Here is a 17280-nt window from a genome sequence, read left to right on the forward strand (position 1 = left end):
CAGTCATTGAAGAAAGAGCTGTCAATAGACAGCAAAGGCAAGTTCCCATATGGCTTCTTGATACATTGAGGGACAGCAAACAAGATCAGCCTTTTGCCAAGATCAGGGAATAGACAGCATGGTCACTTTCTTGAGTTTGCACTCCTTGCTATAGCTTGCAATGAAGAGCCTCTGTGCCATAAAGATGCTTTTGACAGCAAAGAGTGGATGGATGCAATGAGAGCTGAGTTACATTCCATTGCTAAAAATGACACATGGGAATTAGTAGTTCTCCCTTCCGGCAAGCATGCCATTGGTACCCGGTGGGTCTACAAATTAAAAAGAAAATCTGATGGCAGCATAGATCGATACAAAGCCCGTCTTGTTGCAAAAGGGTATGCCCAACAACAAGGCATTGTTTTTTAGGAGACATTTGCTCCCACATCCAGGAATACTACCATTAGATGTGACATTGCCATTGCAGCCCATCATCATTGGCAAGTGCACCAACTTGACATCAAGACTGATTTTCTTCATGGGGATCTGCAGGAAGAAGTATATGTTACACAACCTCTTGGCTTTGAGGTTCTTAATTCTGAAAATAAGGTATGCTGGCTTAGAAAAGCACTTTATGGTTTGAAGTAGGCACCCAGGGCATGGTATGCCAAAATTCATGCACACTTACTATCCCTTGGTTTTCAGAATAGTCCCACAGAACCCACTCTTTATGTCCGTGGGAGTGGATTTGATTTTTTAGTGCTGAATTTATATGTGGATGATATGCTCATCACGGGCCCAGATACTCAGCAAATTGCAGCTTTCAAGGCTGATTTGCAGCAGATTTTTGACATGTCAGACATGGGACAGCTCCATTATTATTTGGGCATTCAGTTTGCTCATGTTGAGGGGGGTATCATGATGTCTAAGTCCAAGTATATTGGACAGCTCCTTGATCGTTTTCAGTTTGAGGATTGCAAGCCAATCTCTACTCCAGTGGACCCTGGCTTCAAATTCTCAGCTCATGATGGGAGCTCACCATGTGACATCACTCTTTATCAGCAGGCTGTTGGATGCCTTATTTATTTATGTCACACCAGGCCTGACTTACAGTATGCAGTATCTCAGCTCAGCAGATTCATGCACATGCCCAGTTCACAGCATTGGCAGGCAGTGAAGAGAGTCTTCAGATATCTCAGAGGCACTCAGGATTTGGCCCTCTTCTATGGTGATCAAGGTTCACTTACCATGCATGCTTACACGGATAGTGACTGGGCAGGATGTTCCGACACCAGAGTGTCACATACTGGCAATTGTTTTTTGCTTGGCAATTCATGTATCTCTTGGCTCAGCAAGAAGCAACTAACAATTGCCACATCTAGTTGTGAGGCTGAGTACAGGGCAGCTTTCACTGCTACATTAGAGTTTGTTTGGCTTCGACAGTTACTTACAAATCTTGGTATGCGCCAGACATCCTCCACTATTGTCTACACTGACAGCCATTGCTTTGGCCATTGCGCGTAACCCACTGTTTCATGCGTGTACCAAGCATATTGAAGTTCATTATCATTATGTTCGGGAGTGGTTGTCAGCAGGAGACATAGAGTTGTCCTGTCTTCCCACAGAGGACAACATAGCAAATATGTTTACAAAGGCACTTCCTCATCCCAAGTTCGAAGTCTTTCGACAGACTTTACACTTGGTTCCCTTTGTTACATGATCTGACATCCCTTGTACATTCATAGGTGGCTATATCCTTTTCAATGAACATGTACCACCATGACCAGAAAATACCAAGTATTTTGAGACATTTCTAGAGTACTTCAGCCCATCCCATGGAGGGGAGTTTGTAGGCCATCTCCTGGTGGTTCTAGTGATGCCCTATAGGCCATGGTATGAGCCTTGTAGGCATAAATAAAGACACTTATAGTGTTAGTGTCTTTTAGGCCACATAGGACACTTAGTCCTATGTGACACCTAGGACACTTAGTCCTAGGTCTAGGTACTTGTACCTTGTACTCCTTTGTTTTTATTTATCCAAGTTTGACGTGACGGAAAAGACTTGTGCGACGTTTTGCTATCTGCACTCTCTCTCTCTCATTCGATCCTTCAGGATGCACCTTTTTGCTATGAGCAGACACACCTTGTTAATGAAGATTCATACCTCTTCAACCAAGGGACATACCCCATTGTGAAAGGGTGACACCTTTTCACCCAAGGGACACACTCTTTCATGAAGGATCACACCCCTTCATTTTTTGGACATATCCATATGAAAGGACACATCCCCTCATATCAACTCATACCCGTTCACAAACGACACACTCATATGTTGAAAGGATGAACCTTTTCACGACGGCACACCCCCTTTCACAACCCTTCAACGGGACTGTCCCCTTTGAATGGATGCATCCTTTCACGTCACACACGAAAAGGTGCCTACTTGCACCCTTTCATGACAAGGTGCAACCCGCTACTTTGATCTATGTTCTTTCTTCTCTCTCTCTCGCCGCCCCTTGCCGCTCTCCCTCGACGCCCCCCGCTACACCTCTCGCTACCCTCCCTCGACGCCCCCTCGCTGCCCCCTCGACGCCGCCCCCTCCCTCCCGCTGCTACCCTCCCTCCTGCTACACTCCCTCGAAGCCCCCTCGCCGCCCCCTCGCCGCCCCCTCGCTGCCCCCTCCCTCGACGTCGCCGCCCCCTCGCCGCTCTCCCTCTACCCTCCCTCCCGCTACTACCCTCCCTCCCTCCCGCTACCCCCCCTCGACGCCCCCTCGACGCCCCCTCCCTCGACGCCCCCTCGCCGCCCCCTCCCTCGCCACCCCCTCCCTCGTCGCTCCTCCCCCTCGCCGCTCCCCCCCCCTTGCTTGTCGCTCCCCTCCCTCGCCACTCCCCTCGCTCCTCCCCTCGTCGTCGCTCCTCCCCTCGTCGTCTCTCCTCCCCTCGCCGCTCAGCCCCCTCCCCTCACCGCCGCTCAACTCCTTCCCCCCCCCCTCACCGCCGCTCAGCCCCTTCCCCCCCCCCTCACCGCCGCTCAGCCCCCTCACTTGTCGCTCAGCCTCCCCCTCTCTCACCGCTCAGCCCCCTCCCTCGCCACTCAGCCCCCTCCCCCCCCCCTCATCGCTTAGCTCCCCCCCCTGCCACCCCCTCGTCGCTCAGCCCCCTCCCCCTCATTGCTCCGCCTCCCCCTCCCTCGTCGCTCGCCCCCTCCCTCGTCGCTCAGCCCCCCCCTCTCTTGTAGCTCTACTCTGCCCCCCTCTCATAGCTCCACTCTGCCCCCCCCCCCTCCCGTAGCTCCACTCTACTCCCCCCCCCCTCCCACAGCCTCTGCACCACCCCCCCCCTCCCGTAGCCTCTGCCCCACACCCTCCCGTAGCCTTCCCGTGGTCTGAGGGCCCTTGTCTGCTGCAAGCCTTGGCTTGCCACTGGCCTTGCGCAGGCCTGCGCACCCCTACAGCAATGCTGCACAAGATCTGCCTCCCCTGGAAATCGTGCACTTGAACAAGTCCTACAATGGCCCACAAACCCAAACAGTCTCCGAAGCCAATTGTGGGAGAGATCACAAAGCGCATCTCCAGGAGTGGATTAGCAATTGACAGCCAACCAGCCCTGAAAACATCCGGTGCAATGGACACCAATGCAGTTCTTTCTCCCGTAGCCATCATCTCTACTCCAATCACTGCCCCCCCCACCACTGTACCACTCAGCCTGCCCCCCACAGGAAAGGGTCACAGTCCCTCACCCCCCACACAGCTTCCTTCTGTCTCCACCACTCTTATGTCCCCCCTTCCCCTCACCCAACAGCCTTTCTCCACTCCTCTGCCATATACAGCTAGCCTATCGCCCACGCCTCCACAGCCATGTCCCAGTTCGCACCCCCTCGGGTCCCACCTGAGACGATAGATTACATCTTTGCGGAGCTACATCGACTACGGGATCACACCGTAGCACAAGACCAGCTTATTCAGAGCATGCGCCAGGAGATCACTCACCTCCGTCAGGAGGTTGTCTCTCTCACTACTACAGCCACAGGGGCCCCGCGCACTACACCAGAGGTAGAGGAGCGGATCGCTACTATCCAGACTACTATTGCGGAGACTACCAGATGGGTGGACGTTGCGAGACGGGCACCCAAAGCAGCAGTCTCAGCCACCATCGCCGAGCAGGAACAAAGGGCCAGTAAGGCTCTCAACATCCGAGTACGAGGTATGCCCCGCGCAGATTCACTCACCCCCTTAGCGGACGCGATTGCTTTTGTGACCTCTACCCTCGGCCTCGTCGAGCATGGGATCGAGCATGCATGGCACACAGGACGGGATCCCACGCGCCCATAGCCACTCATCATCCGATTCAGGGATACTCAGGCTCGACTTGCAGCACTCAGGCAGCGTGCTACACTACGGGACCACCCTACTATCTTCATGGATGAGGATCTCACACCTATGCAGGTGGAAGAGCGACGCACCCTGCTTCAGCAACGAGATGTAGCCCGTCAGGAGGGGAAGTGGGCTGTCGTCCGAGATGGCCGCCTATTAGTTGGCCCCCGCCGCCGAGCCCCACCAGGTACTCCAGACATGGTAGCAGACTCCCCCCCCAAATAGGGAGACATGGTCTAATTGTGGAGTTCGCTAGACGCAGAGAGGTCCTCCTAGTTGGGGATTTCAACGCAAGGACAGGTGCACGTCAGACATCACTCCTGGATTTCCACTCAGATCCGGTCCTATTACCTGAGATGGACACAGAGGACTCGGGCTTCCCTCGCTCCTCAGCTGACAGTCGCGCTCCCGTTACTGGGTATGGGCAAGCTCTTTTGGACCTTGGACGTATACATGATCTGGTCATCTACAATGGACTAGATCGGTGGCCTGCCTCCTCTGGTTTCACATGTTTCCCACATGGCGGAGGGCCAGTGTTGTCGACTATATTCTGGGATCTCCTGCTTTAGCCCCACAGATCACTGACTTCCGCACTGCACCCTTACCCCCAGGAGCCGATCACACTTACCTTTTCTTTCATATACTTGCGTCCCGAGCCCCTCCCAGCCACACCCCGCACTATACTACCTATCATGATATACACTTTGATCATAACCTCTCACCTGATTACTCATCCCACCTAGCCTCCCTCCTCAGACACATAGGCACCATACCCTCTCTAGATCACCGAGCCACCCTTATCACCCACTCCCTTCACAATGCAGCCCGCCACATCTTTCCTTCCACTGCCCGGTCCACCCGCCCTCCACCCGCTGGCTCTACCCCTTGCAACAGATGGTATGATGACGAGTGCAAAGCATTACGCCGCACACTCCGACTCACAACCAAGCGAAACGCTAGGGCCAACCCACGTCTCACCAGGGATTATCGTCGACTAGTCCATCGCAAGAAGCTAGCCTTCCTGCGCCAGAATGAGGATACGCTACTGAACATTATGTTTAGTAGCAACTCCAAGGATTTCTGGAGGAAACTCCTAGAACGCCGATCCCCCTCCCCCCTCACGGACACTTCCCTCTGGCACACCTACGCACACACACTCTATGATATCCCTGATCAGCCCCCCCCCCGACCTCTCAGCCACCCCCCGTCCCAATTCTTGTATCCTCTTCACAACCCAGGGAGTCACCCACGCAGCACATAAGCTTCATAACGGTCGAGCTAAGGATCATGAGGGCCTATGCACAGAGTTTGTTGCCTATGGCATCAAAACTCTAGCCCCCATCCTGGCAACGCTGTTCAATGAAGCTGTCTGTCACGGGTTCCCCAGAGCCTGGACCCTGAACACTATCACACCCATCCACAAAGCAGGAGATCCCATGGATCCAGGGAATTACAGGACCATCATGGTTGAACATGTTATGTCCAAGATCTATGCATCAGTGTTAGATGGCGAGGTCAGTGCTCGCGAGAGATACAGGGGCTCAGGGCATCCGGACAGGCCGGCTTCAGGACGGATCACTCGACTTACGATCACATTTTTACACTTAGAGGGATCATTAAGGAGGCCAGACACAGGAGACAGAGAGTATATTGTTGCTTTGTGGATTTCCGCAAGGCATTCGACACCATTCCCCGCACCGCCCGACTCATCAGACGTCTGCAGGAGTTAGGCTACGACTCAGCGATTATCTGGGCAGTAGTAGCTCTCTATGAGCGGGTGACGGGGCAGGTCAGGATTGGCACCAACTGGACCCCAGAGATCACGAGTACTATCGGAGTCAAACAAGGATGTCCCTTGTCACCGACTCTCTTTGGCCTCTACATCGACGAGCTCGAGACCACCATCAGGACACTCGGAGGTGCAGGCTGCTCTCTTGCGGAGACTGCCATCCAGATTCTCCTATACGCAGACGATGTAGTACTACTATCCTCTTCTGCTACTGGTCTTCACCGACACTTGGATGGACTTCAGGCCTTCTGTGATACACATGACTTGAAGGTCAACCTTGGGAAAACCAAGGTGATGATCTTCAACACTTCCAGACCCGCTATGCACCGAGAGCAGTTCCTCTTCGCCGGCGACCCTGTTGAGATAGTTGACTCCTACACATACTTGGGCGTTGTCTTCTCAGGCCCGATCTTCACGATGCGCCCGGCCATGCAGGCCAGGATCAGCCGGGGATACGCCGCTCTTGCCAGGCTGGAGCGACAGTGCTACCACTCCCACTTCCAGGACCCGCGGACCAAGTCTCTCCTTTTTTATTCTTTGGTCCGCCCAACAGGCATGTATGGTAGCCCTTGGTGGGGAGTCGACCTTTCAGACACAGAGTGGGCTCGAGTTGAGCGCCTGCAGATACTGATGTTTGCTCGGATGATCCGTAGCAAACCATCGGTACCACACCAGATCATTCTAGCAGAGTTCGGCGCCTCACCCCTACAGCTTGATGCGGCTTTTCAGGCTATCACCTACCTCCACAGAATCAGGGATTTTGGCTCCTCCGCTGACGGTCGCCTCCGCCTACCTTGGTTAGCCCTATCCTCCTCTATGGCCTTATCCGTTGATGGGGACCAGCGATGCTGGTATAGTCGTCTTTCCAGTTGGTTCACCCGACTAGCCCTCGACTTAGACCGATTGCCTCCTTTTCAATACAGCCTCGACGCTCCACCATCTCCTCTCTCCCCCACTGACCAGGAGGTCAACCGGCTCATTCGGGCGGATCTGCTCCAGCTCCACACCTGGCGGACATGGTTTCTTCACTCCGAGCTTCCTGTGAAGCTCGACTTCTACCGCCGACACTGCCTCCAGATCTCACAGGAGGGCTTCATCACACCTCCGGGTTACACACAACTTCATCTACCACATGCGCTCCGGATCTCCCTCGGTCAATTTAGGGTCTCGTCACACCGATTACGGATCGAGAGTGGACGCGCAGAGGGTATCCCACGAGAGGACCGCCTTTGCCCACTTTGCGACTTACAGGAGATCGAGTCAGAGGAGCATTTTGCTTTCAGATGTCCTATCTATTATGCCATTCGAGGCCGATACCACTGCCTCTTCCGCAACGTATTCGGCTCCCTCCCACACATGCTACAATTCCCGGATCAGCGGTGCCTTGCCGCTTTCTTACATGAGATGACCCGCCACCGAGATACTTCTCTCCGAGCACAGCGACACGAGCAGCACACACAGCGTGAGGATATCCAGCGGCCTATCACTGACTTCTTTCAGCCACAGGATACATCTTCTCAGTCTAGCCGATGACGCAGACGTGAGCGAGAGCCAGAGTCACGACAGCTGCGTCAGCGGACAGACTCACACATCCAGGTCCATGACATCTCGTCTCTGCTCTCGGCCCGCCCCACTGGGGTTACCGTTGCCCTCATCCACAGGGCCACCCGCCGCCCCCGACGACCGAGCTCGACTAGGCCGCGTGACGTCAGAGGCCAATCATCTATCGCAGGGTTTTTTCCGACTTCCCATTTGACGGCCCCTCTATGATTGGTCTCTGACGATCACCACCTGCACATGTATGCTGTATCTCCCCCCTCTGCCCCACTTTTTTGTGCCCCCCCCTTCTTCTTCTTTGTATCATCTGGAGGTAGACACATATTTTTTGTATCAGGACTAGACACATAGTCCTTCATAACCTCTTTTTTTGTAGAAACGGTTGGTTGGCCCGTTTTGAAACCACCACCGTTATGCTCATTGTATCAGTTATCTTTAGTCTCATAGACCTTCACGGTCTCCCGAAGACTTTAATAAACTTTCTTTCTTTCTTTCTTTCTCTCTCATGTGTGACTGTTGCTTTGTGCATCACATGCACAGTGAATTCTCTCAAACCAACTCACTGCACTAAAGCTTGCAAAGTGGAAGGAGGTCAAAGAAATCCTCAACAAGACTAAAGTGATCCATGATTAATTAGACTCCATTGGTGAGAACTTGGACACAAAAAATCCAACAAGGCTTGTACTTAGCAAGCTATCCAAAAGCTTTTGGCTTGGAAGAACAGCTAAGGATGAAAATGTATGATGGCAAGCTACTTCCACACTCCTCATCACAGCCCACCTGAAAGAGGCCATCAAAAGCTGCAAAATGGGAAAGACAAGGATTAGAAATGTCTTCAAGCGAAACTCCTAACACAGGAGGTGCTTGCTCCAATCTTAGCCAAACTGTTCAATCAAGCCTTCTATACAGGCTTTCCCGCTTCCTAGACCACAAACACTGGCATACCCATTCACAAAGCACCAGATCTCATGTTGCTCTTGAGATACATCAGTGAGTTACGTGGAGAGAGCGGACCAGCGAGCAATTGGGCAGGCAAGCCTCAGACGAGACCGATCCACACTAGACTGCATCTTCACCCTCAAAGCCATCATAGAAGAGGCCAGATACCAGAAACAGAGGGTATATTGCTGCTTTAGGGATTTTCGAAAGGCCTTTGGTTCTGCACCACAGTTCTATCTCATTGCACAATTCCTATGTATGTATCTATCTATCTATCAAACAAAGTGTACGTTTACATAGAGGAGGTAAGAAGCTCCATTGGAGTGAAACAGGGATGCCCTATATCCCTCATCCTATTTGGCTTATACATGTAAGCCCCCAAACAAGGAGGACGATGAGGCAAGTGATGATTTGTATTAAATGTTTAGAGCAAAACTAAAGTACGAATGGGTGACTTGGTCTTCAAAGCGAAGACAAATTACGATCTCAACTCGGTTAGGAGTCCAAAATTGGATGCAGATGAGAGGTAAACCTGCAGATATATCCCAAAGTCCGATTCAAAAGGCAAGAGTCCCGAGTGGGACCTAGAAGATAGGTAACCATCCTGGATGACGAATCATAGCATTGATTCAGGAGTTTACCTCAAAGGCGGCTGGAAATCCCAAGGAATCTCCTTGTGACTGCTGTTTGAGATTTGAGGCATTAGTCACCACTAACACCACCACCATTTGCAGGATGGCAGTGATAAAGGAAGCTCGACTCTATAAAAGACCATCCACTACTACACAATGTGATGCTCCTAAAGCTACTGTTACTAATAGTCTTTGTTGATGAGGGTACTGAATGTTGTTCCTTGAGCAACATAATTCTTGGCATTGATGGGAGCTGCCGGTGACAGGAAAAGCTTTGTGGTGCAACGTAGCCCCAAGTCTGTCGTCGGGTAAAAAACGAAGCTTAGCAACATAACGTAATCGCACGTTGAGGTCCAAATCCAAGACAAAACTTTGTCGCATAACATAGCCATAAGCGAAGTCCATAGCAACCAAAGTTGCTAAGTTAGGCTTCACGTGTAATCTACACCAACCCTTCATCAATATAGCCGACATGTTGAGTAATGATGTAGTCAAGAGCTCCTTCATAGCTGTGTGTCATCAAGGAATGAAGTAGTTCATGAATTCGACAATTGTATCTTGGAATGATTATTCTGTCGCATTTGCTTACTGGTCTAGTACAGAATTGAAGAGAGGCTTTTGTCTTGAGATCATCCTGCACGGCAACAAAGATTCTGCCATGATTCGTTCAAGGGTGTCAAGTCAGTGTTCGTTCTAAGATGAGCAACATGACATTCAAAGAACCGTAATAGAGAGTTAGCTATGTTTAAAAGTTTTCACGCATAGTGTCAAAGCTACGTTACAATATGAAAATGGACAAGCGAGATTCAGAGCAAGACTAAAACACAAAGGTGAAAGCAATCAAAGATCAACTTGCGATAGAAATCGGAATCATCTCAAATTGGCAAATTGGAGTTGGGCATGCTTCCTTGAAGCTGCAAAGGGTTCGTGAGACGACCACCTTCTTGACCAAAGGGAAGGGCAAAGGGAAACCCGACAAGAGCAAGCCAGATAAGGGTTCAAGGTCTAAAAAGGTCAGGCTTGACAAGAGGCATAAAATGTGCTTCCACTATGGCAAACAACGACAGCTCACGAGAGACTGGCGAAGCAAGAAAGGGGGTCCACAATGAAGTGGCTTTAGGGAAGCAGATCCACTAAGGCAGAAATACTGAATGTCATCATGGAAAATATGTTTGAAGCCCGAGTGATAGAAAGATGTTTGGCACTCTTGGCAACTCTGATAGGTGAAGATTGGTATGGTGACAATGATGCATCAAAGCACATGTCGAAGACCCGAGAGTGGTTCTAGACACTCTTCGAAGTAGGTTTGAATCTAGCATCATGGTGGGAGACAATAGAAGTTGCCCCATCAAAGAAATCGAAACAGGCCGTCAAAGATTACCACTATAGAGAAGAAAGTGCTCGAGGATGTAATTAATGTCCACATTTGTGTAAGAATCTGCTCTCTATGACAAAAAGCTTGAAAGAGATGGGATCGGTATTGATCTTTAACAAAGCAATGTCCTCATTTGGTCCAAGGCCACAAGGGCAAGGATTGCCAAAGGAGTATACTACAAAGGTCTCTACATGATTAATCGTGACGCATAACAAAGATGCCTCAAGATTATGACATGGTCCTAGAAGCCATGCAAAGATCCGGAATAGTGGATAGGCGACCATCCTTCGTAGGCAGTCATGAAGTCTACTAGGCTTGTATGGAAGGCAAGAAACAATAGAATTCGTTTGCGATTGTTGGCCCCCATGGGGCAAGGCAAAGGTCATGTTTGGCAGTTGGTTTAGGGCTGATCAGGCCTGGGCTAGCAGTAGCCTGCCGCATGGCAGGGCTGGGCCAGCCAGCCCTCAAAAGGTGTGCCCCCCAAAAGGGGTTTTATAGGCTGCTACTGGGTCGGTTAGTAGGGGATTGCTGGTCGCAGCCAGAATCCCCCTGCTGGGTCAGGGTTTTGTGCCCTATATAAGGGGCCATTTGGGGCCCCATTTATCATCACTTGGAGCAGCCCTCAGACACGCAGATAGGAGCAGCTCCTTGGGCATTATCCAAGAGGTGAAAGAGACCCAGAAAGAGGCTGCACACTAAGCTTGAGATGCTGCCCACCTAGGCTCGCTTTCCGGAAGGCAAGGTGGAAGGGATCTTTGGAAAGAGAGTCTACATTAACTCATAGGAGCAAGCGGGCTCAAAGGTCTAGAGGTGCCAGCCATATCGTAGGAGGACATTTAGGTAATGTATTGTGTCCAGTTTGTGGAGGAATGGAAATATATAAGTGTTGCTTCTATATTTATCTTGGATACACTGTCTATTCGAGCTTGCACACACGCATCTATGATTGTGAAGTACACACAGTGAATGAAGTTTAATTCTGTAGTGAAACACTTCCGTGGGTAATTTCTGGGCTCATCTATCAGTCTTTCACCTGCCGGATACCCTCTGGTGGGATTTTCTTTTCTAACAGGAAGCAAATTCACATCCATTAAATTCGCAAGTACTGCATGCAAACAGGGTTCAAGATGCAACGGACTAGGCAAGGACATCTCAACAAATGCGGTATTGTTGAGGGATTGACCATGATGAGAAGGAAGAATTTTTAATGCTCCTTCTGGGCACCACCAGTCCATGCAATTGATCATATTCTAAACTGAACTATTACAACAGTAGGTGATGCGGAAACACCTCTTTCGAATACACAGGAAAGAAGCACACAATCAAGTATCTCTGAGTATTTGGTTCTAATTCGTTGGTCCAGTCCACAATGACACAAGGACCAAGCTGAATTCAAGGAGGCGAAAGCACATCTTCATCAGCTATAGCGAAGAATCCCAGGCTTACAAGTTGTACGATCCAGTTACGAAGAAGATGGTGTCCACTCACGATATGGAGACTGACTCACAAGAAAGTGGAGTATCTGGAGGATCACACTTCAAAGGACAACCAAATTCGGTTGCAGTAACAAAATAAATCCCGGATCAAACAATACAGACTCAGGACCCCAAGAAGAGAGCAATATCGATGAAGGAGCTTCGAAGGCCCTTTGGTGTAAGAAGACATTTGGAAGACTCTCGGACTATACTGGAAGACTCTGGAAATGCCGCCATCCCAGATGTTAATTTGACGGGGTATAGTGGTCAAGGCAACTTCAAAATCTGGCAACAATGACCTATGGTCAAATTACTTTTTGTGATTGCTGCCTAAATTTTTATCTATGATATCAACTTCATAACTACCATTCTTGTTGGCCATAGATCATAACAAAAACAACACACTAATTTTCTTTTCTTTGGTCACCACTAGTAAAGATTAAAACTGGAATACAATGATATCATTTGCTTTTATTAGCACTGCCTTCAGGCAGCGCTCTAGGTACACTTTTGTTTAAAAAGTGTCCCACACACTTTGTTGCCACGTGCCCCCCTTCTATTTTGGTTCTTTCTCTCTCCCACACACATTCACTCACACACTTTCTTTTTTTAAGAGCTCTCTCTCTCTCTCTCTCTCTCTCTCTCTCTCTCTCTCACACACACACACACACGCACGGAGTTTGCAAATCATTCGAACTTTCCTATACACGGCTTCCATCACATGTCTTGCAAATTGACAATTGTTTTCCTTTGACAGAACCAACTTGAAGGCAATGCTCACGAGTACTTGTACTCACTTGTCTTTTTACTTTCATTAAATATATTTATCTTAAAGAAGGTATATTTTACAACTAAGCCATTATTACCATAGCAATTTGGGCATTCCGTGAACTCATAAACATCCTTTGCCCTTTTCCTATTCAATGCCTTCCACTTTCCAGTTCCACCACACATATCACCTACATCATGTTGCCATACACGATAAGATAAAATTAGACACAATCTCTCTCTCTCTCTCTCTCTCTCTCTCTCTGGAACATGGAGACAAACTAAAGGGAGATCAAAAGAAATCATGGGAGACTTCACAGATGAGGAAATGCTCCAATATGCCAAGCAACTTTACACCCATCCACATGCCTTACCTATATTCACAGACATAGCTCACTACAATAGCCCACATATTTTCTCTTTGGACGATGTGAATGAGGGCTTGAAGAAAATGGCCAATGGAAAAGCAGATGATACATTGCATATAAAGGCTGAGCTACTAAAATGGACAGGGGACTACACACGAATATGCCTAGTCTCTTTGCTTAATGATGCAATTGCCAATGGCTTCCCCCCAGAGTGGCAAGAAAATTGGATAAAACCAATATATAAAGGTGGAGATCGTAACCAGCTTTCCAATTATAGAACCATCATGGTGGGATCCACCATGGCCAAGCTCTTTGGCACAATCATTGAGACAGAACTTAGTATATGGGCAGAACTAAATGGTAAGAGGGCCATCGGACAAGCTGGTTTTCGAAGAAACCATAGCACTGTGGATCACTTGGTCACACTACGGGTTCTAATGGAAGAGAGCCGGTTGCAAGGAAAGCCTCTCTATTGTTGCTTCATAGATTTCAAGAAGGCATTTGACACAGTGCCTAGAAACAAGTTGGGGGAAAGAATGGACCAATTAAGAGTGCCAAACCACTTAAAAACAGCAGTTTTCAGATTGTATGAGAGGGTAACTTGCCAACTCAAAGGCAGAAACGGATTGTCAAATACATTCCATAGTAATATGGGGGTTAAACAGGGTTGCCCTTTGTCACCAACATTATTTGGACTATGTATTGACAGATTGGAGGAGTTGGTCAAAGAAATGATGCAAGAGCAGCAGCTAGAGGGCCCTGAAATATGTGCATACACCGTACTACTGTTGTTATATGCAGATGATGTTGTCTTTTTCTCATACACAGCAGAAAGTATGCAGAGGATGATGCCCATTCTACACAAGCTCTGTGCAGAGAGTGGACTCATGGTAAATGCCACCAAAACTAAAATGATGATAGTAAAAACAAAGCAGCCTGCAAACACCCCAAGTATTATGTTCAATGAGCAGGAAATTGAGAGGGTAAACACATTCAAATACTTGGGAATAGATGTGCCAGCAGATCATAGATGGAATGATTGTGTCCATAGAAGGATAGATGCTGGGTGGGGAAAGTATTATCATTTTGAAAATGACTGCAGAAATAGTGACACTAAGAGATGGAGCATCAAACGGATTCTATTTGATGCATATGTGGTGCAAACAGTGCTATATGCAGTAGAAGTATGGGGAGGAAGCATCTCAGCATCAAAATGGAATGATATTGAAAAAATACAGAAATCATTTCTAAGACGGCATCTAGGAGTCAAAATTACTACACCGTACTCAATCATGCTTATTGAGACTGGTACAAGGCCCATTGAACTGAGAGCACTACGAAGGGTTTTCAAATATGTGAAGAAGGTCAAGAACATGGGGTGGCAGAGATTACCAATGAAAGCATGGGAAGCAAGTAAAAGGCCTCAAAAGACAAACAAAAGCAAGATGTTATCATCTGGTTGGTGGCAAGACATTCAAAGATGGTTCCAAAGATGGAGAGTAACATCCTACCTTGAGATGTCATCCGGGGAAATGGATGAGAAGGCATTTCATAAAGCTTTGTTGGGAATATTGCAACAAAAATGGCAATCAGCTGAGAAAAGGGCTAAGTATGAGTACTATTGTACACATATCAATCCCATCTATTGGGACACCTACTCCAAGGAGGAAGATAATGCACAAAAGTACATAACTATACCCATACCTGCAAATGCAAGAAGAAGTATTGCACTCATCCGCACCCGATCACACACTTTGGAGGTAGAGAAAGGTGCTTGGGGAGATGTCTCAAGGGAACAAAGATTTTGCAAGTTATGTGACCAAGAACAAGTAGAGACAGAGGCACATGTCCTCCTTACATGCCCACGATATGCATGCATAAGGAGGGACTTCAACAACATTACAAAGGAACACGACACCCTCGCAAGCTTGCTTTCACATACCCATATAGCCACTCTGGGCAATTTTATTGCCAAGATTCTTCAATATCGGGAATGTTGTATTACTCAATGTATTTCAGAATAGTTGTTTTCCTACCCCTTCCATAAAAGAAGGGAGACACTTGTATTGTGATTTTCATGGGTCCCATGGGTCGGTTTCTCGGCCCCCAGAGGACGGTAATACATTCTTCTTCTTCTTCTTCTCTCTCTCTTCACTCCCCTCTCACGTTTCATCATCAGCAGTCCAGTGTAATCCACGCCACGCCACCACCACACAGCCAGCTAGCAGCAGTAGTTGTGCCACCAGCCGCCTTGTCGGCATTAGTGTCAGTGCCAATCCGCCTGTCAGCAATGCCCTCCTCATCAGCGCCAGCCCGTCAACCAAAACAGGAGCTTTTAGCAAGGCTCACGCTCTAGGGTGCGGGCTGAGTCCCAACCCAACCCTGGGGGTTAGTCACAGCAGGGGGGTGCCCAATATACACGTAGGCCACCATGAATGGGGAAACTAGGATGCCCCTGGCATTCCCCAAGGCCAAGACTTTTACCTCAACCCCGATCAAAGCCTCATATTCCTCAATCGTGGCTCTTGCTTCATCCCCCCTTACGTGTTTGCAAAGATGCCTTCCCCATATGCCAAGAACTATCTACATCAAAAGAGAATGGTAAGCATGATAGACCCACAAGAGCATATTTATTACCTATAGCAGGAAATCCGTGAGCTCAAGCTAAGACTTGCAGCCCTAGAGAGGAAAACAAATGCATGGGAAAGACAAGGAAAACATGAAATCATTCACTAAGTATTGATACGCAATACAGCAGCACCCACACCACAAATGGTGACTAAAGTCAAGGACTTGGTTACAACTCAGCTTCAATCAGTGAAACAGGACATTACAGCAACATTGGATACTAAAGTCAACACATTGGATGTATACAATGAAGTACAAGAACAGGAAAAGAGGGTGGCTAATGCACGACTCATACGCATAGGGGGGCTACCAGAGGGCTGGTTTGAAGGAAAATATCATAGAAAGAACCCCACAAATAGAGTGGGATGCTGAAGATGTAATAGCTATCCTACAAGAGGGGACACAAGCCAAAATATGCTTTCAGAACAAGATGAAAGGAAGCAAGATTCTCAAGCAAACCGATAAGTTGAAATGTACTAAAATATGGTTAGCGGAGGAGCTCACCCCAACTCAGCTCAAATTGAAGGCCACTGAATTGACTAAAGTGAAGGATGCTCGAAAGGAAGGAAAATGGGTTGGTTACAGAGATGGAAAAGCACTAACCAGAGATTTCAAATCCAAACCTAAAGACTCTCAATCTTAAACTAATGTAATGCAGGCCGATCATCTTTTGTAGTAGACAGTAGTTAACCTATAAGAACTTTGTGAGTGCTATACACACTCCCAAGAGACTCTCGGTTTATAATTGATGTTTGGTGTTTACCTATTTGGTATGTGCTTTGTCCATAGGTCCGTTAGGCCCATCGAGGATGTTAATCTCTGTGTGTGTGTGTGTGTGTGTAGGATTGGACAAAGAAAAGACGAATACTTGGCACCTTCTAGGAGCATAGATCAGGATAGTGGGTGAGGCAACTGGTAGATGCTATTTCGGGAGCAAATCTGTGGCTGAGTGGAGCTCCAAAGGAAGGCAAGAAGATTGCAACAGATGGCGCATCTATATGGAACAGGTGGTGGGGGTATCCGGCCCTGGATCTGGACTGGCGACAAGAAAGCGGGTTGTTCAGAGGCACAGGCACCTAAGGTGACGAGGTTTTGGTGGGGATTGTGGGCAGGCTGATGGCCTACAACAAGCCAAGAATGATGGCAGGGAGTGCAGTAGCAGGGTCGGCCATAGAGATGGCTGGTTGGGCTGGTTGGAGCCAACCAACCAGGCCATGGTTGAAGCATCTTAGGGGCTGGGCCCCTGCATTAAAGTGTGGGCCAAAGTGCCCTGGTACATGACCGATGACGCTGCTCATGTGGTAGTCTCTCAAACCCCAGGTTCACCCCCCGCAATGCTCTCCGCATTTTGGGGCATATAGACGGGGAGGTGACCTTTCATATTCCAACACCTGGAC

At 48.7% G+C, this 17280-nt stretch overlaps 1 protein-coding gene across 1 annotated transcript in view; it reads right to left on the bottom strand.

Moving 5' to 3' along the window:
• Positions 1 to 17280, bottom strand: part of EDA3 (DnaJ/Hsp40 cysteine-rich domain superfamily protein) — a 41275-nt gene that overhangs the window by 12058 nt on the left and 11937 nt on the right. The window contains exon 3 of the mRNA XM_087392863.1: positions 12986 to 13078. Coding sequence (XP_087248989.1) covers positions 12986 to 13078 — 93 coding nt within the window. The remainder of the gene's footprint in view (positions 1 to 12985; positions 13079 to 17280) is intronic.

The sequence above is a fragment of the Dipteris shenzhenensis genome, chromosome 21, assembly GCF_047967505.1.
Source record: "Dipteris shenzhenensis isolate YYH24624 ecotype China chromosome 21, Dip_SZ_1.0, whole genome shotgun sequence".
NCBI classification, from domain to species: Eukaryota; Viridiplantae; Streptophyta; class Polypodiopsida; order Gleicheniales; family Dipteridaceae; genus Dipteris; species Dipteris shenzhenensis.